The 25,559-nt window shown below is 33.3% G+C and overlaps 1 protein-coding gene across 3 annotated transcripts; it reads right to left on the bottom strand.

Moving 5' to 3' along the window:
• Positions 1-16,425: 16,425 nt before the first annotated feature.
• Positions 16,426-25,399, bottom strand: LOC143356251 (ras-related protein Rab-8A-like). Of its 3 annotated transcripts, XR_013082642.1 has the most exons (6): positions 25,216-25,399; positions 23,814-23,874; positions 23,302-23,440; positions 22,004-22,207; positions 17,806-18,012; positions 16,426-17,027 (listed from the first exon to the last, which is right to left on the bottom strand). XR_013082642.1 is itself a non-coding variant. In XM_076791775.1 (5 exons), exons 1-5 carry the CDS (start codon positions 25,334-25,336, stop codon positions 17,905-17,907), a joined length of 633 nt encoding a protein of 210 aa, XP_076647890.1. In that variant the 5' UTR covers positions 25,337-25,399; the 3' UTR covers positions 17,739-17,904. The 3 variants fall into 3 exon arrangements, 2 of the variants coding, with proteins under 2 accessions (XP_076647890.1, XP_076647888.1); XM_076791775.1 differs by lacking the exon at positions 16,426-17,027 and having other exon boundaries at positions 17,739-18,012; XM_076791773.1 differs by lacking the exons at positions 16,426-17,027; positions 17,806-18,012 and having other exon boundaries at positions 21,178-22,207.
• Between the last annotated feature and the right edge of the window lie 160 nt (positions 25,400-25,559).

Here is a 25,559-nt window from a genome sequence, read left to right as displayed (position 1 = left end):
CATTTACAACTATTAGGAAGTACATAAAAATATAATTGACTATATGAATATGTAGAGGAGAGTCCCCTCTATCTCTTGACTCAAATTTGAACTTTCTCGCGTGTTTAGTTTTTGCGTAACACGTCGTTTCGTATCAAAATCAGGCATTTTTACAAAAACCATAATTTTTCGAAAACGTTGCGTGATGGAGCAATTCTACTTTCAGATTCGGTTTTAGGATGACAAAGTGTATAAGAATCACCCAACAGGTATTGCAAAATTTTTTTGGTGTTGGACAGTGTAATTAACGGCTGTTTAGTTTTCCATGCATTCTCCTTTATACACGTTGCTATGCACGGATTTCTGGAGCGGTGCTCGAAGTGGCAAAAAGTTTGTGTGAGTACGAGTCCTTCTGCAAGTGTACCCACACTCTGTACAAGTGTGCAGGTGAAATCCGCCATTGGCATCTCAGATAAGTTTCTATTTCATATCAATTTCGATCGAGTGAAACATGATCGGCAAGGGGAAAATGCAGAAATATTACATGCGTTCTAAAAGATCGCGTCTTTCGTACAAAGCTTCTCATCAAGAAGCTTTTGCTTCTCCGAGCATAAGTATGAATGTAAAAACGAAGAAACTGCAGAAACTCCGAATTTCACCGAATCAATGCGCGGTTTATCAGCAGACAGTAGTGATACAAATGTTCATGTTCTTCTAGCAGAATGGGCTATAAAACATAATATTTCACACGTCGCGATTAATGATTTACTAGGAATACTGAAGAAGCCCATTCCAAATAACTTGCCAACAGATGGGAGAACTCTTTTTAAAACATGCAATATTCAAACTAATATTCAAACTAAACGAATTGTGCCAGGGCATTACTGCCATTTTGGTACAAAGAATGCTATTTTAAATCTTTGTAAATATAAAGACATTTCCTCTTTTGATAATAATAAAATCCCTATTACTGTTAGTGTTGACGGTCTTCCTTTGTCAAAAAGTTCAAGTAGTCAAGTGTATCCTATCCTTTGTTGGCTCGCAGGATATAAAAATATAGAAATGATTGGTATTTATCATGGCTATCAGAATTCAGCAGAGGTCAATAGTTTTTTAGCCGACTTCGTTGAAGAGGCAGTAGTACTTGTGAATAGTGGATTTAGAATTAATGAACATTTGTATCATTTGCATGTAAAATCTTTTGTTTGTGATGTTCCCGCAAAATCTTTTATTAAATGCATAAAAGGTCATGCGGGATATCATTCTTGTACGAAGTGCTACATCGAAGGAGATTTTATTGATGGCAGGGTATGTTTCACAGCTTTGATCAAAAGTTGACGATGCAACATCACATCGGAACAAGTATTTTGTAAAGAATTCCAAATACTAATATGATCGATTCTTTTCCGGTAGACTATATGCACCTAATTTGTTTAGGTGTAATGAAAAAATTACTTTTAAAATGGTGCTGTGGGAAACCATCCACGAAAATTTCAAAGGGCTTAGCCGATTAAGATGGTCGAAACTGCCCTTAGAGGTTTTTCAATGATTAATGAACCATTCGAAAGCTGACCAAGAAAAACCCCTCTGAGTAAAATTTCAAGCCCCTATCTTGCCCGTGAGGGTAGTAAACTTCTGAAAAAATGTGGCATATTTTGGATCCTAAGGCGGATTTTTGAGAATGTTTTCAGATTTTTTTTGCAAAGTGTGGTCGTAAAAAATGAACTCTCCCCCCCCCCCAAATATGAAAACATGCTATTCTACTGTTTAGTTCCCTGATAAAGTACTATAACAGGTAGTGTCGTCAATTTTTTGGGGATTTTTTGTTTTGGAAATTTTTTCGACGTTTCTGCTATTAGGAGGAAACTTACATTTGTTGGTTTTATCGCAGGTATATATTAAGTAATTTTTAACATTAGTACATTTAAACAAGTAATTGTTTAACCTAAGAAATGTGATTTAAGAGAAAGAATAAGTAGTATTTCGTGTGATATATACCAGAATGTTCATAACGTTTACAATATCGCCGGTTGTGCCAGCGGTTGGCACAGGCGTCGGACTAAGGAGCGGATACGCTGGGGTTTGAATCCCGTCGGTGGGAAAGTTTTTTTTCCATACATCATATTTATTTTTTAAATTTCTGATATGGTTTATTCGTGTGATTTTAACAATATTTTTTTAATGTTTTAAAAATATTTAAGTAACATTTTTGAACAAAATACATGCAAACATAGTTTTGGAGTATTTATTACATCCTCGATTCTCTAATGGTATATGTTCATCATTACGGTCCAGTTTAACATTCTTAACATTAAAATTCCTTAATCTAGTTTCTAAGCCTTACGTCTTCAGAAATTCTGGAGGAAATGGGAAGGACTCTGAATAAATAATACGCAGCAAAGTAATTATTGGTTTTTGTCAGATACAATTAATCTAAGCCATTCTTTTTTTTTTTTGAAAGGTACATGAGGAGGAAATTTCCGTTTACAGCTATTTGAATGAAATACTTGTACTGTGGACATTTATGATACGGATCAAGAAGGTCATTATTTTAAATATATAATACTACCTTATAAGTGGACTGCTGCTATCCTTCATTTAGTTCAGTTTTTATAGCCAGTGTAGGACTAAGTAAAAGTCCTTGATGGTGACGTCTTCAAGATGTGTGTTTTGGGGGAAGAAACTTTCTTCGTACCCTTGAGGGATGGGGAATTTTTCCCCCATTAACACGTTCACGGAAAGTAAAAATTTCAGTGAGCTGCAAAAATAGACGGGCAATTTTTCTTGAAACTAGTTGTACTATCCGAAATCTGATTAGACATAAACAATAATAATAAGTTAACTGTCATTAGTAATGTGTCATTACTAATGACAGTTGGTTATTACTTTGAAATGTATATTAATTACAAAAACTTAAGGTTGTATAAAATTAAATGAATAAAAATTGGCTTTAAAATTTGAATGCTATAGCATTCATGTCATTTTGCATCTCTATGAAAATGAATGCTATACCATTCACGTCCGCGAACGTGTTAATGGTCATTCGGACTCCACCAACTCGCCCACCAATAGATGCCTTAATCAAGAGGCAGAAAGCTTGGAACTGTCTTACCGGGCAGTTCGTTCTGAACTTGGCATTACCGAGTGATACGCTGCGTACGGATCGTAAATCGCGGTCGTCATTTAAAATGTCGGAAATCATTTCGCAAACAGTGGATTACAATCAAAGGTGCATAAAGTGCAAACGATTCATTCGTAAACTTTGTGGCCAAAAAAAAATAATCAAGACAGAAGTTCAGGCTGTAGAGTACACAAGTATTTTGAAAAAAGTGGTGCAAGTGGGTGATGTCTTGTGCAAAAGTTGCCGTCTTTTGGTATTTTTCTCTAACGAAAGTGTGCATCAGAGCTTTGCGGTCTCGACCGATAATAACAGAAACCCATTTAGCTTCCACGTCCATGGATCAATCAGATTCGTTTCAACCACCTCCGGTTCAGGCATCTCCATCTTCTATATTCATGGATCAGTCAGATTCGTTTCACCCCCCCCCCCGGTTCAGGCACCTTCAGCCTCCACATCCAGAAACATGTCAGATTCATTTCAAGCCCCTCCGGTTCAGGCACCTTTAGCCTCCACATCCATAGACATGTCAGATTCGTTTCAACCCCCTTCAGTTCAGGCATTTTCAACTTCCTTATCTATCAACGAGTCACATTCGTCATTAATCGAAAATACCTCTAGGACGTCTTCAACGACAGATGACCCATCATTCACAACTTTTAACCGTTTCATTAAACCAGATCCTTAATATGTCGAAATGCCGTTTTCCAGAGTGGTTTCTACGCACGCGTATTATTTTGTGTGTGGCTCCAAAACGAATATTTCTACAGTCCCACCTGAAGCTAGAAAGCAGGTGTTTATTTTTAGAAGATTATATGTTCCTAAAGAAAATCGACGCTGTCCAGAATATTTAATAAAAAAACGTTTCATTCAAGATGTAATTCCGACTTTAAGAATTTATTCAAACAGTAGTTTAGTTGACGCGAACGAACTTCGAGATTATTTTGAATATCATTCAGTTACTAACGACTCCACTATCCATGATAAAGTTGGCGATTTTACATTATCTGAGGAGACACTCAAAGTATTCAAGGGGTTTACATGGGAGAATCTCATCGAACTCCGAGAAATGATAACATCAATGAGAAGCTCTCAACAGCGTGATGTAACGCAAGCGATAGTTGTATTTTTATTTAAATTGCGAACGGGAAATTCTAACAATCTTATAGCGGCAACGCTTGGGTTGGATCAAGAACAAGAAATATCTCAGTATTGTAGTTCTGTAATGCATAGTTTCGAAAAAGACATTTTTCCTCTTCATTTTGGAGTCGCAGCCTCTAATATTGCAAAACGATTATACAAAATCGGCAACCACCTAACGTTGATTTTCGATGGGACGTATATTCGTCACCAGAAAAGTACAAACAACGAGTACCAACGAAAATCATATTCAGGCCAAAAAAAGGTACCGTTGTGTAAACCTTTCACAATCTGCACAACGAATGTCTATATTGTATGTAGACATGGTCGGTCCATTCTACGCGAATCAAAATGATGCCGAGATAATGAGAATTATTCTTCATTATCCAAATGGATTGAAAACCCTCATGAAGCGGGGAGACTTTTGTATTGTCGACAGAGGTTTTCGAGATGTTAAATCTCATTTAAAAGATCTTGGTTTCAGAGTTCTCATGCCTGCTTTAAAAGGTAATCGTTCTCAACTTTCGACGGAAGAATCGAATTATTCCCGAAGAGTCACGAAAATTCGTTGGGTTGTAGAGGCAATGCATAGCATACTAGGTCAAAATTACCAGCTTCTACACAAAGCTCCGTAGTCCGACACCTTAACCGCTTTTTTTTTTAAACAAAGCGTTATTTATAAGGCGGTACAATAAACTTAAACGCTAAAAAAAAGTATAACAATAAGCATAACTTTATGGACTAAACTAAAGGACCGGCAGTCCGGTCACGCACTGTTTTTCGGGGTAACATTTTTAGATTGCATTTATTGCACGTATGTTTCATAGCACTAAGGTCTGATCTGCTTATAGACTATCGGAATTAATTATGTACAGAGGGGCACGGTTATGAGGAACACTGTACATATGTTTTTGGTTTGTGGGTTTACATTATTTTTGGGAATGATTAACACTTTTCCATGTAATTGCTATTTGACTTTTTATCTAAGGGTTAAACCTGAGCCAAGTATGTTCTTAAACTTAGCTTATGATTACGGTTAATACTACGGTTACGCGGTTGCTTAATCAACGGGTCTTTGGCAGAGCTATTGCACGTCTTAAGGTGGTTCGTCAAGCCGCTAGTATTTTTCTGTGTTTTTTCTGTGTTCGTCTTCTGTATCATATTTTGTGAGTTTGTAGCGGAATCGCATGTCTGGGTCATCTATTCTGCAGTTATTGTTATAGGTTATTGATTTACTGTAGTTTTTTCTGTTATAGTGGTATATTATTGGGTGTCCGAGTGTGTTTTGTATGAGTCCTGCGTTGTCTAGGTGTATGAACGCTTCTGGTGGTATGTAGCCTGTAGGTCTCGTTTTTTCGTAGTATTGGGTGTTGGGATAGGTTGATCTGAATATCAGGCTATTGTTGTGTATTTTTCGTGTATTCGCCCAGTGGTTTCTTACTAATTTTAGCATGTGTATATCTACTCTGGTGATTTTTGCTCTGTTCATAAGGTTGTGGTTGCTAATGTATTTGGTGTAATTTGATTCTGGTGTTCTGTAGGCGTTTAACACGTTAAACGCCACGCCGCACAGTGGTGCCAAATGACCAAAAAGCGGTAAAAAATCTGTAAAAACGAAACTATTCAACGAATTTGTTTGAAAATTTGTGAAGAGATTGCCACAGGTACAACGCTTATTTGGTAAAAAAATTTTTGCAAAAAGTTGTTAACATTAAGTAATATGGGCTAATCGAAAATCTCTGTTTTCTGCCCATTTTTCATTTATGGAAGCATACAACAAATCCTTTAATAGATTTTGGTCTGGAACTAATCGTTTTGGCAAGGTGTAATATTGATTTAACTTTGTGCAAAAAATCATGAGACCCTTCGAGACCCTTTCGTCACAATTTAAGTTTACATATCAACTTTCGGAATGTCCAAGAATGAATCGCGCGGATGTCACGATTATTTGATGTTTCAGGTGAAATTTTTTAAGGATATATCATTTACAATGAAGGAAAAAGTGAAATAGTTAGTTAGAATTAATTGTTTAAACAAAAAATTTTTTTAAATAATTTCTTTATGTGGACTAACCTGAAGCCCATTTGCGTTACGCTCATTTTTTATTTATGAAGGAATACAAAAAATCCTTTGAATACCTTCGATCTGGAACTAATCGTTTTAGCAAGTTATAATATTGATCTAGCTTTGTGCAAAATTTCAAGAGATACTTCGAGATGCTTTCGCCGCAATTTAAGTTTAAATATCAACTTTCGGAATTTCCGAGAATGAATCTCGCGGATGTCACGATTATTCTCATAGTTCTCGTAGTTTGGTTATTAATGTATATATAGAGGAAATTTTTTACAGACAATTATATTTATAATAATAAATAAAAAAAAATTTATTATTAAAAATTAACAAATTTATTTTTAAAAACTAACAAGTTTAGAACGAAATTAATAATAAATGAACCATATGTACAATTAACAATAATAAACTTAAACAAATTATAATACTAGTGAATAAAATGAATAAACTTAACAAAACGCTATTCGCTATCCGAGTCATTCTCACTACTTTGATTGCGACCCAAAATCATTGACTCTCGTGATCTTGCACATCTCGATCTATCCTTACATTCTTATTACTTTCTCAATAGTTATAATACATATATTAAAAACAAATTAAAAAGACATAAAAATGATTGATATATAATTATTGCAAAATTGTATTATGAATGAATGAATAGTTTATTTGATCCCCTCAGGGTTACAAATTTATCCCATTCCAATCACTTAAAACCTAAAACGCTCTTAACCTACTTACACCTAATTTAACCTATATTTACACATGTATCGCCGCACCCTACTCGTCAGAGAGAGAGAGAGATATTTTTGTTATACTAATCTTATCTTAAAACTACGCACAAACAGTCAAATACATAAATCAAATAAAAATAAAATAGAATCATAAAATACAAAATAATAACAAACAAAATAAAACTATATTTGAAAAATCAATAACATAAAAACATAAAAGACCCGATGAAACTTAAACTATCTGCCCTCCCCCTCCTTTCACACATACATTCACACCTATGACCCCCTTCCGTAACCGATGGACCCCCTCTTCCGGTCGGTCCCCATTCATGGGGAAATAGTTTAAACATAGTTAAAAAATGTTTTTACAACAGCATAACAACAATCATACGGTTAGAAATCGAGGAAACATCTGATTAAAGAAAAAAAAACAATTGGACCGGGGCGGGATTCGAACCTCGTCCAAAAAGTCTTCAGCGGTTCCGCAGTCGGAGACCATAGCTACTGCACCAACCGGCGCCGTTGAAAATACCTTCGAAATATTGGGATATATCCTGCGTAGTATAATTGTCGTTTCTTGTATTACGCAATTTTTAAAGTCTGGACGATGTTTCTCTGAACTTAGGGATGTTTAATATTACATAATATATTTTTATGATAATTATAACTTAGTTTTTCACGGAAAAAACGCCGAAAAAAGTGGTTTTTATTTTTTCCTACTATGACGCACCAATCGCAGGAATTTGAAAAAAAATTGAGCATAATACTTAGGACAATATCTCATTGCTAAATTAATTCTGTTCTAGTGTCTCTTCGATTTCCATATGAAATCTGCATTTTTTCGATTTTTTCGTGTTTTTCGATTTTTACAGCCAAAGTTTGCAACGGAAAAATCTGAAAACGATTCAAAGTATGCGGTTTGATGTCAGAAATGTGTCAGATTTTTTTCAGAATTTTAAATTGTCATTAAATGGGGAAAATGGGCCAAAAAGTGGATTTTCGTTTTTTCTCTATAACTACCCTTACAGATGAGCTATAGGGCTAAAACTTGGTTGAAAGGTATCTTTTTTGGTAGGCTATCGAATGGCGCAAATTGTAATAAAATCCCTTCCGGGGCCGATTTAGCCCCCAAAACCGGTTATAGTCTTTGCATTTTTCCGATTTCTTGGGGGTTTTTCATTTTTTACGACCACAGTTTGCAAAAAAAATCTGAAAAATTCTCAAAAATCCTCCTTAGGATCCAAAATATGTCACATATTTTTCAGAAGTTTAGGAAGCATCAGAGTGCGGAAAATGCGTGGAAAAGCGCGAAATCCAATTTACCCTGAAACTACCCTCACGGGCAAGATAGGGGGTTGAAATTTTGCTTAGAGGGGTTTTTCTTGGTCAGCTTTTGAATGGTTCATTAATCATTGAAAAACCTGTAAGGGCAGTTTTAACCGTCTTAATCGGCTAGGCCCTTTTCAATATTACGGATGTTTTCCAAAAATATGTCAAATTAGATTTTCAAAGCAAGATTATCTTCTTCCCATTGCTACATTGTTCCTCATAAGTACATATATTCGGATATTTTTGTCTTATATATTGTAGTATTGAGTCCAATTTCATAATTCAGCACTTTTAGCACGTATGCATATATGTAATAATTGTGGCAATTTTTGAATGAGAGGATGCACCTCATCGATTTTGAAAAAAATTTATATAAATATGTTGTAAAACTCAATATTTTTAACAATTTTTGTGTGCCTATACACACATGCATGTTACCGCCTTTTTTTCGCATATGTTACCGCATTTTTCCAATGACGACGTCGCTGGCCAGGATTTCTTGCAGCACTAGCAATACAGTTTTTCGCAAATATCTCTAAAACTGACCTTATATATAACATTAAACAATCATCGAAATCGGTGAAGTGTAACTTTCTGTACATACACTTACTATAATTAAATCTGTCCTAGCCAATTGTAACATTATTGCAGTTGTGCTATATGTAAAGCCAGTCAAATTGTGGGACTATAGGGCTTCCGGTGAACTACCCACATTAAAAAAAAAAAATACAGCAACGCGCCAGCAGGTAACACCTCAATGGATGGTATGAAAGATTACCCATTTTATTTGAATCAGGGAGCGAAAAGGTTCTGAAAATAACAGTTTCAAACTGTTATTTATCGGTTCTGTTTAAAACAGTTATGAAGAACCGAAATATTTAGTCTCGAAAAAGACATCGATATCTTAAAGATCTTTAATAAGACCTCTGAAATGAAACGTCTCGAAAAAGACGTCTTAAAGACGTTTTATTTCAGACGTAAAATGGACGTAAGAAAGACGTATTTAAGACGTCGCGTGCTATCTCACACTTGATGCAGGCAATTTTTATTTTGTATAAAGATCCGCACTATTATCCAGACATCTTATCCGCAGAGCTATTTTACCTGGAATTAATATACATACAGAGTTTAAAGTCAGGGATGTGTGCGCATTTTTATGATCGATTGTAGATAAAAAGTGTGCATCTTTATTATAATATCGAATCTATACATCAAATTATACAATTATTTTTACAAACTGAAAAAGTTATAAAGGTATACATGTATACATATACGTTGAGAGTAATATCATCAGTCAAACAGTTCAAACGAAACACGTGAGGTACTTTTATCATTAAGGATATAAAAATGGGTGATAAAAGCATCGTGCTGACTGCACATGTTTCTCCGTTGTTGTCGAACACCTTCAGTCAACGTACAGATAAGTATCCTTTCTAAATTAGAACTGACCTGTCCGTCCACTAAAAATTGATTTCTCATTGAAAAGTAACAATGATGGAAATATCGAAGATTTTCACGGGACAAGCTTCGAACGCAAGATATCGAAAATACTTGTCACTAAATAGAAATCCTCGTTCGAGAACGAAACCTTTTTTTCCTCCAAAGACCAGCTTCAGGGTAGAAACGAAATCAGGTAAACGAGCCAGCATCCCTTCCAAGCAAGTACAAAACTTTTGAAACTCATTCTCATTTATATACAATTAATATAGAACATCCGTTATCCGACTTTTTTTTTGTCGAGTGTCTATCAGGCTTTTCAATTTAATGTATGGTATACTTTAATCAATTTGTAAAACTTTTCAGCGACGACGAGACCTCAAGGTCTTTTATACAAATTCGCGACGATTTGTATAAATATTATAAAAAGCAACGAAGACATATTGTGTATCCGTTTTACATGTATATACAAATAATATATCTATATATGTGAATCACATTGCAAATAGTACAAAGCATTGGGAACACGCTGTTCCGGTGTTTCTTGCCGGTTGCAGTCGAACCAACCGACAAGAACCATCGAAGTACATCATTATGTACAGTCTGTAACACAGAGATCTGTTGCTTCATTTTCTTTTCCCGTTTTCAAATTGTTTTACAATCGCTTACAAAATTAAATATACCTCCTGCTACCAATATTGTAATAATATAATTCAAATTTCATAAATTTAACTATACAGGGTGATCGGCGACTATTCGGTGGTTCAAACCGAAAAATGGCTGATTCCACGACACAAAAATAAGTCGAAAATGTCAAACAATATTTTTTCATATGAGACTTTGTTTTCGAGAACGTAATTTGAATTTATTTTCACCTTGCAATTAGAATTTGACTTCACTAATCTGTCTAGTTCTATTTGACAAAAACAACATTTTTGTCATCATTTTAACCCATTTACGTAGAATCGGTCGGTCGTGAACAGACGCGGCAGACGACTCGTATTGTATAGCACGCGCGTTCGCCGTATTTTCAAACTCGATTTTCTCGAAATCAAAGCCCTGTACAAAAACATTTTATTCTACATTTTCGACTTATTTTCTTTCATGTTGAATCCCTCCCGTTTCGATTACATTAAATAACCGAATACATTATATTATAGAATACATTAAATAACCGAATAAGAACCACAAGTGCATTTTTATGACTACTATTAGTAGACTGCGGATGTTCATGCAAAATAAAAGTTCTTTGTATCAATTCCAAGAAGAAAGATTAAAATTTCTTATTACCATCGGTGACCTTAATAAAAAAAAATTTTAAATTGCACCAACTCGTTTTTGCCATAAACGCATAAAATCCGCAGTTTAATTATTAGTAATCACGAAATACGATCGTGTCTCAGCGATTAAATGATCTTTTACCAGAAATTATAAATCATTCTTACAAGAGTATGCGACAGAAAAACCAATCCTTTCGTTTTTTTCGCACTTCTGTTGTTTTCTAATTGTCAGTAGGCACAATGAAGGCGGTATTTTTTCTGCCAGCTTAAAAGAGGAATACGAACGGTGATAGTATCAGTGTGGGAGAACTTCCAGTCGAAGGTTATTATCATAATTAAACAATGTTCATTGTAATAATACGATTGCTGTAAGAAACTAATAGGTTAATTGATTTTGAATCGCTTCAATGGTCATAGATTAAAATGATGAACTTCCAGCGATTTATAATATAAATATTTGAAATCATGGGAACACAATAATGATCTTAATTATGAATTATATCGAATTATCAATATCATCGATTGATCATTATCAATGATTATTGTTTTTCTAATGTTTAATGATATCGTTTCGTTAATGAATTAATTTTGAATTGTCCGGCCCACACTAACAAACTGTCTTATATCGAGACAGGAAGTACATACATACTACGCAATGCTTGTAAATACTAGCTATCATCGTGCTTCTATACGATATACGGTTATTATAATTAAATTGACGAGAAATTTACAAATAACTATATTAGTACTATTATTATTAATATTATTAAACAATGATCAAGTAAAGAATGCATAAGCGGTGGTCCTCTGTCAGTATTTGAAAATTATCGTTATCTCGTGTTTATACTCTTTCTTGGCGGTAATTACAATATGATTTATGCTTTTTTTTAAGTACGTGAGTAAACGGTAGTCTCCATATATTTATGGCACATAATGAATCTAACAAAATAGAAACTGTTATAAAGTACTTACTAAAAACATACCGATTCGAATGCATTTTAAACTGTATTAATTATCGTAGAAATGTGCAATTAAGTAGTATAAAAATAGGAATATACAGGCGCAATTCATTAATGAGATTTATGTCTCAAGCAAGGAAAAATGCCATGTTACTAGTACCATATGCATACTGTTCGTTTAGGCCTTTCATAGTACAATAGCGGTTTGTAGTATCTAATCGATGATGATGGAAACGATAACCATAATTGCACATAAAAGAGGATTGTTATATTACATATCAGTTTTTATGCATTGAGACCTAGACAAATTGTTTGTGCAACAAAGATATACTATTGAATAAAACGGAACTGTTTGGAAGAATAATTATGCTTATTTGTTTAATCCTTGGTCGATATATTGAAAAATTGCGGTGTTTGAAAAGTTAGCAGTTACAATATATTCTTCACAACAGTAGCAATAGTTATCCATACTTGCAATTTAACTCACTAAAGTGCGTAATCACATTTATTAGTTGTTTATTCAAAATGCCGACTTTTGTCCTGTTTGTTTACTTTGGTAGTCATTCTTTGTTTAGCAGTTATATTTGAAAATGTGTAAATGATACTTCAAACTTTGTATTATTTCCTTATCTTTCATCTTAAAATATGAAGATGAGACAGTCGACAACAAAATGGTTGTATGTAGTTCAAAGTGAGAACTGACCTTAATTTAATAACGTAAAATTAAAAAATAGTTTTTATACCTGGTAGAATAGTAACAACTATTTAATACGATTGTAAAAGTAACCTATTCTTTCATTATAATAAAAAATAACAACCCTTAGGTTAAATTTTCTATTTGGTAAGAAAAATGTCCGTTGCGCCGTACGAATTAGATTTCTTAAATTCCATCATAAATGTCCTATGAAATAACGTTTAAGTATTGCTGTAAATGTTAAAATCGTGTGGTACCATTGTATTTCTAAAAGATACAATTAATATTGCAATGCTTATTTAATTATCTTTTGTTTTGTAATTCTCCTAAATAAGAAATATTAAAAATATGAATAGTTCGTAATTCGCATAAGACTGACCGATAAAATAAAATATGGTATTCATTTACGTTACGGAACTCCTACTATATTTCGATGACCATGAAACATGTTGTCAAGGTCAACATTCTCAACAACCTTTCCCTATACTTGCACCCGCTGTTCGGCTATAGTTTCCAAGATTCATCGACATTGAAAACTGATATTTCAAGTTTATCGAAGTCGGTGAGGCGTCCCCTAATGTAAATAATTACCTGAAATACTTTTCAGATCATTGTTCTTGTCCAAATTGTCATTTAGACGATTACGAGAAAGAAGAAGTAGAATTGGGCAGACTCTAACATGTGCAAGGAAATAAATAAATAGGTAGAAAACAGGTTAAACAAAAGAAATTAGGAAGGGGCAGGTGGCAACGAATACGTAGTGAAAACACGTTCGTATGAAAAAATAAAGAAATTTAAAAACAAAAAGAAAAGAAATAGCAAAACGGAATAATTAGATTCCGGATCTTTATGCAAAACAAAAAGATTGTGCATCAATTGTAGGACACAGGAGCTACTTTTAATCTTTTCACCGTTTTAAATTGCACCTACTAATTTTTGTCACAAATGCATAAAATCTGGAGTCTAGTAATAATATTACACTATCCATGTATCCATACATTATACAGTGGCGGGCAAAAGAAAGTTTAAAATTCGAATTTCGATATATCAGCATGGAATAACTTTAACACTAGATGGTTTTCCAAATATTGATAACGTTCATCTAATCTGGGCCATCCTCGCCACATTATAGACATCAAACTTCTTTTGTTTATTCGTCTATTTTCACGTAATGCGTTAAATTTATCAATATTTCTCTTCATTTCTGCGAATATATTGGCCTTAACTAACATTTGCACGCTGGAAGGACGTGCCATGCACGTCGAAAAGTTTTTGGCCCAGAGTTGGTTTGTACGTCACGCTAACAATTGATTCATTATGCCAATGCAGAATTTGATCTTGCGAATAATATACAAAAAGTTTAAATGAATATTATACATAGAAGATAGTAAAAGTTTCATTGACATAACAACATAATATCAAAAACATACACACCCTCATCCAGAAGTATTAGGACACCCCTTAAAAACGAATAACTTTTTTAATATTGGTCCAAACGATTTGTGTACTTTGTACATGTATTTATACATGTAACTAGTATAGGTACAGATGAAAAAGTTAAACATCACGATTTTCACTTTTTTCTTCACAATTTCGACCAATAGCAATTTTTAAAACAGTTTTTTTACACATTATATAGCAAACTACTCCTTATAACGTCTCAGAAAAACTCACATCGTTTGGAACAATTTTTAAAAAGTTATTCCTTTTGTGTAATTGCATTAAATGTTTAGGCAAAATTATCAATGTAACTAAACAAACAAACCGACGCCGTAAATAAAACTGTTAATCCATTATATATTTAAAAGTAACAAATTGATTATTATAAATAACAAATTGGACCATTATTTATATAAAAGAATGTTCACAATTGAATATTTTCTCTTTGGGGTGAACTTTCAAATGAATAGGCTATGAATGAATGAATGAATAAATGAATGAATAGTCGACTATCTCTACATAAAGCAACTCGTTACTACTCCAGTTCGTTCAATAGTAATTTTGATAAACAAAGACATTATTTCTCGAATGTATTGTGTCATAACTTATCGTTAGTGTTATTTTATATAATTATAAAGGTTGTTATTTCCAACATTTACTTTAATATTATTACTTCAAAGTATGCTTCGCACAGGTCTGCAACGATAAATAAATAAATTGTTAAAAATTCAAGAAGTTGTAATTCAGAAAGGTAATAAAAAATTTGATGAATCGGTAGCATCATGCTAATAGAATTAAAACGCGTGCAAAATTATTATTAGCAAGCAAAATGTAACATGGTATATTTCGTAATACAATTGAGTTTAAAATTTTATAAAATGTTATACAGTTGCACCATACGTCTGGTGTGTTAATATTATAAATATATATACTAATTTGTAAATAATTATTTCAAAATTGTGTTTATTAAATTCAGGCTCCTGAACTTAATATAATGTGTTATCGATTACACTGTCCAACAAAATAAAATTTTTTTCGAGTTTTGCAATATCTGTTGGGGGATTCTTATACACTTTGTCATTCTAAAACCAAATCCGAAAGATGAAAAAAAAAAGATGAAAAATCCTTTATCTAGCAGAAATTTACTCGACAGGAATGCATTCTACAGACATTTCTGGTAAAGAAACCATTCACGAAAAGTATTTGGTTCCCTTAGTCTATATCCCTTAGGATTTTTCACATAAATACAAAAATAGAGCGTACAAAGTACCCGCGTCGGCACATTTTCAAACTTTAACAACCATTTACAACTATTAGGAAGTACATAAAAATATAATTAGCTATATGGATATGTAGAGGAGAGTCCCCTCTATCTCTTGACTCAAACTTGAACTTTCTCGCGTGTGTAGTTTTTGCGTAACACGTCATTGTTTATCAAAATCATGCATTTTTACAAAAATCAATATTTTTCAAAAACGTTGCGTGATAGAGCAATTCTGCGTTCGGATTTGGTTTTAGGATGACAAAGTGTATAAAAATCACCCAACAGGTATTGCAAAACAATTTTGGTGTTGGACAGTGTTATTATCAAGCTCGGTGGGACATTTTTTATTGAAATAGTCGCACATAACAAATTTTTCGTTACCTACCACTTTCAATGTTATCTCGACGATAATTGTAAATCGTCGAGCATTGATGTAAATATTTATACTTTAAATGTACATAAACATTTGTTGTCAACGACGTATCTCTAAATTAGAAGTATAAAGGGCAACGGTTATTAAAACAGACAGAAAAGAATTAGTTATTGGTGTTTCGTAAGAAATCGTTTTTGAAATATACAATACTAAAATAAGCCAATTATCAATAAAATCATCCATTATTCAATTAGGTAAATGTATTTAATAGCAATTGTGACATATTCTATGACAAAATAAACTCTGAAAAATGGTAGAATGTTTACGTAGAATACTTTGCAAAGATCGGCTGCATTATTGAATATAATGAAAAAAGATTTTATAGATACACAAAATTTAATTTTTTAATTATAATCTTGCTATTATTCTGCAGCTTCTGCCTTTTATGTAAATATTTTGTGTGGAAATTTATTTAGGTACGTTTATGTATAAACAAAGAAATAATGATCCTCGGACGGTAGAAATAAATAGAAACTAAGTTTTTAAAATTTTACTATTAAGGAACAATGTTATATTTTTAAAAAATTGAGATGGCCCACCATAAGTATACTGTCCTGTTTATGTGCATCGTATCGTGCACATTATATATCCTGTCTGTGTTACAGATTTCATATTGTATTATCATTACTGACAATTAGACTGCGTGTTTTATGCATTTATGACAACAATGAACAGGAAGAATGTAAAACTGTGAAAACATTTCATGAATTTAAGAATGTTCTTGAATTATTTTCGACGCGTTAAAATTATTAAGAGGAGGATACATTTGCGTTTATTCTCTGGTTCTTAAAATTAACCTAGAAAAGTTTTATTCTGCATAAAGATATGCAGTCTACTGATAATACTATAATACGGCAATATTTAAAATTTGGAGAACAAAACTAAGTTGGAAATTTTTCAAAATAATCTTTCTAAAGTAACACAAATCAGGCGAATATTCGTATCTCAAGATTGTTCCCGAAAATCTGTGTTTGAGAATATTTCTGTTTCTTCTTGAATTTTTATTCGCAAATTAAATGTCCAATCACATATTTGATACAAGTCGTGTATTAGAGTTAATTAGACTTAGTAATTCAGCTTATTAATTTCACATTTCATCCATTTTGGTGTAGTAGCCCTACGATAATCTTTTTACATTCATAGTTGATCTCTCCTGCGGTAGAATAGTTGCGAATCAATACTGTTTGTGGTATAAATTTTCGCGGAAAAATTTAGTATTTAATTATTTAACGAATGAGGCGAATTCGATAATTAGATAATAACAACGAATGTCACCTGAAAGCGCCATTTTAGTATGTATAAAAATTCGAACGTATGTTACTCCAGGTTTTCCTTGAAATTTGTATCTTTTACTATCTTTACTTCGTTTGATTACTTCTTTCTACAATTTTGTCATACCAATATCATTTTAACCCAACAAAAAGAGATCAAATATAGCGTACGGAAGAAATGTTAGAGCTCCTATACTTTTTCTACCAAGTCTTTTCAGCAATGGTTGCTTAATGATAGAGCATATTTGTGCCTTTCTTATACAATTAACTTTACTCTACGTGTGTAATCTTGTAGTTCAATGAATCACCACTGTTCCGCCGCTCAAAAGTTATAACGAAGGTGCAAAAGTTTTACAATAATGGTTGTAATATATCACGATAACAATTTTTGGCTAATATTGCGAATCGCGCGAAATTACGAGTTTACCATCCGAGCAAAAGATTTAGAACATCAAAAATTCCGCTACGTTATTCGTTCAGTCAACTGAATGATTCCAGTACCTATTGTCGAATAGAGTTACAATGAAATCACGGAGAATTCTGTAAACAAATTCTGCTCTTCTATGGTAAACACATTCACATTCTACTTTCGAACTCCTCTTTCGGAGCGAAGAAACGTGTTAGTTCGAAGTTATTCGCATCATGCGTATGTACACTTACATATAGAGACGCGGCTTCCGTTTTATTTTCATTTTGCACAGACGAAATCTTTTCTGGAGCGAGTGTATCTTGTTCTTCCGATTTCGGAGCACGCCTTGATTAAAGGGATTGACAAGAGCAACTCCCAGCGTCGCCTTGCTGAGTCGGCGATTGAGCTCTGATCACGCTGTCGGGTCCATCCCCCTCTGGAGCTTCGAACAAACTCGCCTGAAAACAGCATATCTAGCAGAAGAGTAAAGGAATACAGTAGAACTCCATTTATATCAACGAAATTTTACTGAATGCCTATACCAGTGCTGGGCACATATGCCTCAATTGAGGCAAAACCGTCCTCACCGTAGCACTCACTGTTTCCTTCCAGTAAACGCCATTACCATGGAGAAAGGACGCGCTTCGTATGTCGCGAGTAGCTATGAAGGTACGTACGGTGAGGCAACGAAGACACGACACCAGCGAACGCGACCAAGGTGCGCGCTGCACGGAAGAAAGGTTGATGGGGGAAGCGAGCGTGTGAGGGGCCCCAACCGTGCCCAGCAATGGCCTATACACTACGGCGCACAGTGGTGAATTCAGCCGAATTCGTGGACAAAAATAGAAAAAACTTTCTCTAAATTTGAAAAATTTATCTAGCACTTTATCCATAAGCACTGTACTTTGTCCATAAACTAACAGGGCATGTTTTCCTCTTAATTATAATACTTGAAGTTTAATGCTGTCAGAGACATGTGAGTCTAATTCTATAATATCGGGTTTTCCAACCATACTTAAAAATAACTGTACGATTTGTTATCAACTATATGGGTTTATCTGCCATTGCTGATGTTCATTAATTATGTTCTAAATTAATATTTATTAAAGTTGTATTAAGTATCTGAATTTTATGTTTCTCTAATGAAATAGTTGTCTATCAATTGGGGTCAATCGGTCGTTTTTTTCAAAAAGAAACTGAGAGTTACTGAACGATATTCTGTTTCATTTACCTGCAACTATTTGCGACCTTGTGAATTATTTGCACTTTCTTACCGTCCGCTAGTGACGGGGCGGTGATGTATTGGATTGAAATCGTGGCCACAAGTAAATGATTTTTTCCCCTAGTTTAAAAATCTGTGTAGTAGTACTTTATTTATAAAGCTCCAAAGCATGTTTTTTTTTGTTACAACTAATAAATCTTTTTTGTTAAAACTAATTGAAATCGTTTTGTTTTTTTTTTTAATTTTAAGTTCAGATTCGGAATCAGAGTTACCGAACATTCTATTACCAAATATTTGTTGAAATCAAATCATTTTTTCACATACCCGTCCGCCATATTGGAACCGTCATTTTGGTTTTTGTAATTTTGACATCAGATTCATAATCAGTATCCCGAAAAACCCTTGAGTATCAATTCTGAACTAAATTGGAGTACTACCTATTTTGGCCACGTTTTGGCGATTTCCGACCACTGTGAGGCGCATAGCTATAACGCCATCGATATTTTGAAGATTTTTGAATTTTCGAAGAATAATCCCGAAAAACCAAGTACATGATATGAGAAAGCATGGTAAATAACGAACCTCAATTATAAAAAATATTGAAGTTGTCTGTGTAAGTATATATCGAGAAACAGTTTCGAATCGGTGCAAAACTATAGTGTCGTGTTTTTGCTGAACAAGACTCTTTGTTAGTTGATTTAAACAGGGTGCCCCAAAAATATTCGAGTTCCTTAAAAGGGATGATTTCTTGGGTCCTAATTTGATGTTGAGTCGTTGTTCCATCTGTTTATCCTTTTGTTTGCTCTTGTCGACGATGGAGATCGACGAACAGATGGAACAACGACTCAACATTAAATTTTTGTGGTAAAACTTGGGAAAAACTCTTAGAAAATTCATGAAATGTTGGGGGATAGCACCCTGCGACTTCTTTTTGCGGGGCGGTATTAAGACGATGTGGGGAGAATAAAACATGAAACGACAAGGCATCTGAAGAGCCGGACTTCTGAAGAGTTCCAGGGATGGTTTGAACAATGGAAACGGAGATCGGACAAGTGTATTGCTACAAATGGGGAGTATCTTGAAGAGGATAAGATTGAATACCTTGAATTACCCTGAATTTTGCAAAATGAAGTTTTTACGATCTTCCAAATCAGCCAAACCAGGCAATGGCAGAAAATCAGCAGAGTCTGCTACGAGACGCAGACAATAGATTTGCAGCGGACGGTTGGTACAGCGCTCCCTACATCATACAAATGTATAATTGTGTATGCGCGGCCTCTATCGTTGTAACTAAAATTGCAGGAGTTGCAGTTTTTTAAATCGTCGCTAGATAGTGTAACAGATATTTTATGGTGTATGCGCGCTGTACCAACCGCCTGACTTGATCGGTAACCTCAAATTTGCTGCCTACGTCTCCTAACAGATTCTGCTGTTTTTCTGCCATTTTCTGGTTTGGCTGACTGAGACACGACTGCAGTGTTTAGTGACAATTTGAAATATTGAGACTATGTTAATTAGTCAGTTTGGTTAAGGGTATGTAATTTACCTGAGTTAACCAACAACTATTTAAAATTATAAACATTTTAAGGAAATTCATTGTGTCCTCGGAAAAGATTCAATAATAATGACTATTATTATTTTATAAGCAGAGTCACGACACAAGTACTACGAAATGGTAACTGTACTAATTCTGAAACGGTATTATTTCTAATTGATCAAGTTAAATTATAAAGAAATAAACTTAAAAATCAAGATTTCAGGGGGGTCAACAAATAATCATCGCAAACTGTTTGCAAAAATTTTTTGTTGAACGTGCAATGTGTAAAAATGAGTAAGCTATAACTCCGATATTTAAAAACTAGTTTAATTGTTCTCGGTTTCGTGGAACTTGACGTCAACTATAGAGGGTGTTCCAGAAATATTGCAATTTTCCTGAAACGAGTTATTCCCGAGGTCATTTGAAGCAACTTTTTCTTTCGCGAAATTGTTCTGCGCGGCTTTATTAAGCAGTTATTAACGAAAAATACAGACCAAATAGAGCGCGGCTGCAGCGGCTCGCGCTGAGCTTGGCGTTGGGATTGGCCGGGCCGGAATCCGTCAGCTGTAGCCCCACTCTGATTGGTCCGTGTTTTTCGTTGATAACTCCTTAACAAAGCCGCAGAGAACATTGTCGTAATGGAAAAGGTTACTTCAAATAACGTCTGGAATCTCCCCTTTCAAAGGTTTATTCCAGCATTAGAACCCTCTTAACGGCATCTTTAAAAGTATAAACTTCATTTTTCAAGGACATCTTATCTGAGATTTTAACGATTTATAAATAACACCACTGAATTCGACATACTAATATTTTATTGTGATTTATGAAATCATTGCACGCTCTCAGATCCAGTTATACGACCCAGTCATAAAACGTTCCCAAAATGTTTTAACGCTAAAAGTACGAGCCACCAAAAGTAATTGACTTGAAATGTCGTACAGAAACAATAAAATTACGTTTTTTATGATTTTGCACGACTTTTACTGCAATATATCCATACACAAACAAATCTACTTAACAATTTTTTTTCGAAAGTACCCTTATAATTTTAGTAATCGTGAATCGGTTATTTTGATTTGTTTGTAAGTTTAGTATAAACTTGGTCCTTCAAGATTGTCTGTTCGTATGTGACACAATTGTTACTATTAGACTGCGGATGTTTATGCAAAACAAAAATTGTTTTTATTAATTAAAAAATGTAAGGGCTACATTGACATTTGTTTCTTTCCTTAATAATTTTAATGAGTTGATGGCAATGCAACAATATCTTTACATTTTTTAAATGTAGCTGTTCTGTATTTGGTCTACCCATTTTTTTTATAAATATCTACAAAGTCCGCAGTCTAATTAGTATACTTGAACTGAGGTGTACCTCCTAGATTTAATGTTTGAATCTTATTCAATCGATGGAAATGGAATTTGAATGAGAACTGTTACCATTTTCATATGCGCATTATTAGTGCATTGTTAAATTTCAATGTAGCTGTATTTGCTATTACTTTACCATGTCTAACGTTTTGCATTTAATCGTAGCTACCAAAAGTTGCGAATTTTTTTAAAAATGACGTTCCTTTTGAAATGGAAAAATAAATTTTATTGAAAAATATAATACCATAAATATATATCGTATTTCGTAGTTTGGAGAGTACTTATAATTATAGTTACTGTTGAATAATATAAATGACAATACCCGACTTCCTCGTTGCTCTCGTATTCTTCTAGCTAAGGTAAGAAACACTTCTTCGATGTTAATATTTTCTTTGCAAGATACTTCGAAGAAAGGCATGTCAAAATTATCTGCTATAATTTGCCCTCTTTCGGCATCGACAGTTCTGTGTGCAGTGACATCGCATTTATTCGCTGCCAATACCTTTACCACATCCGGCGAAGCATTCTGTAAAGAAAAAGATAAACGATATTCTTATTATTTTTATGAAGACATCAGTTGTGTATGCAAAGGTCTGTCTCCAACGAAATCTACTTGGAATATTATCTGAAACATGACACCATGAATTGATGAATCATGTAATAATAGAATGCCAAAAATCCATTTATTTATTTTATCTAAAGGAGATATAACATTTATATTAACTTCACTAACATACCTATATCCATATTATGCATGCTAGATCTCCAAAAGTATTAAAATTCTGCGCTACATTTAAAAATCGTATAATCTAAATCTAGAGTAACAATATGCAGAAAAAATTATTCTTAAACATTAAATAATAAAAAAGTTTTTGAATACAACTTCATTTGCTTAGTATATCATACTATCGTGTAGACTGCTTTTTTTAATTGTTCAAAATATTATACATTTCTTGTGTTTATTCGATTTTAAGTTTTGAATAATGTAGTTACTGAGCAGATGAATAAGTACTGCAAGATGCCGACCTCAAGCACACTTCAAAGGTGGCATCTAATTTTTTTAGGAAAAAAGAATTTTAAAACTCGAGTGCTCACCACGATCTCCAATTCACAATCCCGTTGAAAATCTCTGAACAATTTTAAATGAGTATATTCCCTCAAGTGCTCGTACTAACAAATATTATTTTCGAAACACTTCAGAACAGTTCAAACGACATCTACTAAATATGAATGTTGTGCCTTTCTTTTAGAATTGTATAGAATTCTAAATTCAATAAAATGTTTGAATATCAAAATTCTAATCATAAATATGTAGAATTAAACTTACTTTTGTCCATACAGTTTCTTCAGTTGTTTTATTGTTCGAAAAAAACTATTAATTTTCTATGCCCTTTTGTAGTTTTCTCGCTTCCTTTATTTTATAAGATGTTTATAAAAAAATGCATTGCTACTTTAAAATGAAATATCACTTTGTAAAAATTGTGGTAGTTATCGTGTACATTGCTATTTAAACTTTCTTTTGTCCGCCGCTGTATTTCTTATTATAAAATATGCAGTACGATTTCGTTTCTCATTTTACAGAAAATCGAATTTACTATAGCGTAAAATTACTGTCTTTACCTCTTGAATATTTCGTAGCCAGTATGCCAGATGATTGAAACTTTCTAAGCTGGTAACATCGTACATAAGAAGAATTCCCATAGCACCGCGATAATACGCAGTGGTTAACGTGCGAAATCGTTCTTGGCCAGCAGTGTCCCTTTAACAAGATAATTATGAATAAAAATAATTACTACTTGATGCATAAAATAGATTGTTTTAAGAACATGATTAAACATGAGGTTCTATTTGCCGTTAAATCATAAATTATTTATTTAGCTCTTTGCATTTCAAATGTCGATTATATTTTTCAACTGAAATAAAGATTCTTTTAATTGTTAGATAATTTGATTTATCCTTTGAAATAGTTAGATTACTTTTATGACACTGTAGGTGCAGTGTATGATCGATATGCGAGGACTTAAATGAAACTAAAAATTATATGTACATATCGAAATTGTTGTTTTGTACATATTAAGATATTAAATGTACACTAAATCATAAACATGTATACGTTTACTAGGTTTACTCACCAAATTTGAAGCTTAATTGGCGTTCCATCCAGATTAATTATTTTTTGCTTGAAATCGATACCTGTTGATTCATCGTTTATTATAAAAGTCATTACGATTGCAAAATAGACCAATCCAAATATCATTTAGAAATTCATGTAACCAAAAATGTATAATCATCTTAGAAAATTAAAAATAACATAACTACATCATATAACATAATCATAATAACATATGTACATCATTGAACATTTAGGAAGATTCAAATATTCTTACGTAATTAGTAAATTGAAATATGTTACACTAATTCGAATTTTAAATTATTATTTTTATAGAATTTATTATACACAAATGACATAGTAATTGTATATTGTATAAAATATCATACTTATATAAAACATTCCAAGTGTAATATACTGTTTTATATTTAAAATTTATAAATTGACCACATGTATAGCTTACTAGGTTCTTATTTGTTTTTCAATATTATACGTATGAAAAGCTTTTATCCCAATTTTTCATCATTTTGTCTTACTAGTAGTACGCATCAATGCTTGAGCATCCTTTTCAATACTACACTTCAGATATGAATTAAAAAATTATTTCAACTCATAGAAAAAATTAAATTTAAAAAATTCTTCCTAATGTAATTTTATTCGTTCTTTCTTTCCTTAATATCATTCGTAAAAAATGACTTCGTCGCACTTCATCGATACAACAAATGTCACGCTCCCATGTTAAAACATAAGAATGCTACCGCAGCGTTCTGTTAAGGTGAATAACACTGTCGTAAACACAAATTGTTGTTCGAGGATTCAATTTAAAAATTTCTACTAAAATAATTCGCATTTGTCAACACAAATGAAAGGTGAGTAAAACGCAAATACAAGCACAATTTATTACAGCAAACCGTCGAAAAGAAAATCTCTAAAATACTCTAAGCACCGTTAATCAAAGTACACTGTGGTATAAATAAAAACAAATACGATTATTTAACAAGTAAGAAATTTATCTTATATACTTGTTACCACTTCTAAAGGGTTGACATACTATCATCAATGTTTTCCCTTAACAGAAAATGAACCAGCTGTTCAATAATTCAATTCATTGAAAGACTCTATTAAACGTACACCATTATACGAGGATGTAAATAAAGACATGTAAAGATCTCTCCGGTTAGGTGTTTAATTTAAAGAAAAAATGTATGCTTATAATTACAGCTAAAGTATTGAAACATCGTCCTAAATAAATGAATTGAGTACTGAGAAATCGATTGTACATCGAGTAATTTTCTATTAACAAAAAAGTGCAACTGGTAATCGCAAGAATTCCCTAGAAATGATTGTAAACGAGCCATATCGGATGATCGTTAAAAATCGAAAGATCTATTTGAAAGAAAGCAGGAGTCCGATGGGCTGCTCACCTATGGTCGAAATATATGTGTCGTAGTAACGTTCGTCACAATAACGATGAACAATACAGGTTTTCCCGACGTTCGAATCACCGAGCACAAGAACTTTATAAGTAGCTAAACCGAGCGCCATGTTTGCTTTCGGGTGCTTTTGAACTGTTGTTGGGTCGAGAAGAGAGTCGTCGGCCGGGGTTGTTCTTTGGACACTTTAGGGGTGGAGGATCGATTCGAGGCCTGCGCTTTTCTCTGTAACTCTAAAGCTGCTTTCAGAATTGTTACTTTTCACTTGCCATGCGCGACGGTGTTTTAAACATTATCAGAAACTGATGCATTATTCTTTGAACGCGATACGGTTT

This window comes from Halictus rubicundus, chromosome 8, assembly GCF_050948215.1.
Source record: "Halictus rubicundus isolate RS-2024b chromosome 8, iyHalRubi1_principal, whole genome shotgun sequence".
Lineage (NCBI taxonomy): Eukaryota > Metazoa > Arthropoda > Insecta > Hymenoptera > Halictidae > Halictus > Halictus rubicundus.
This window is presented reverse-complemented; position numbering and strand designations above follow the sequence as displayed.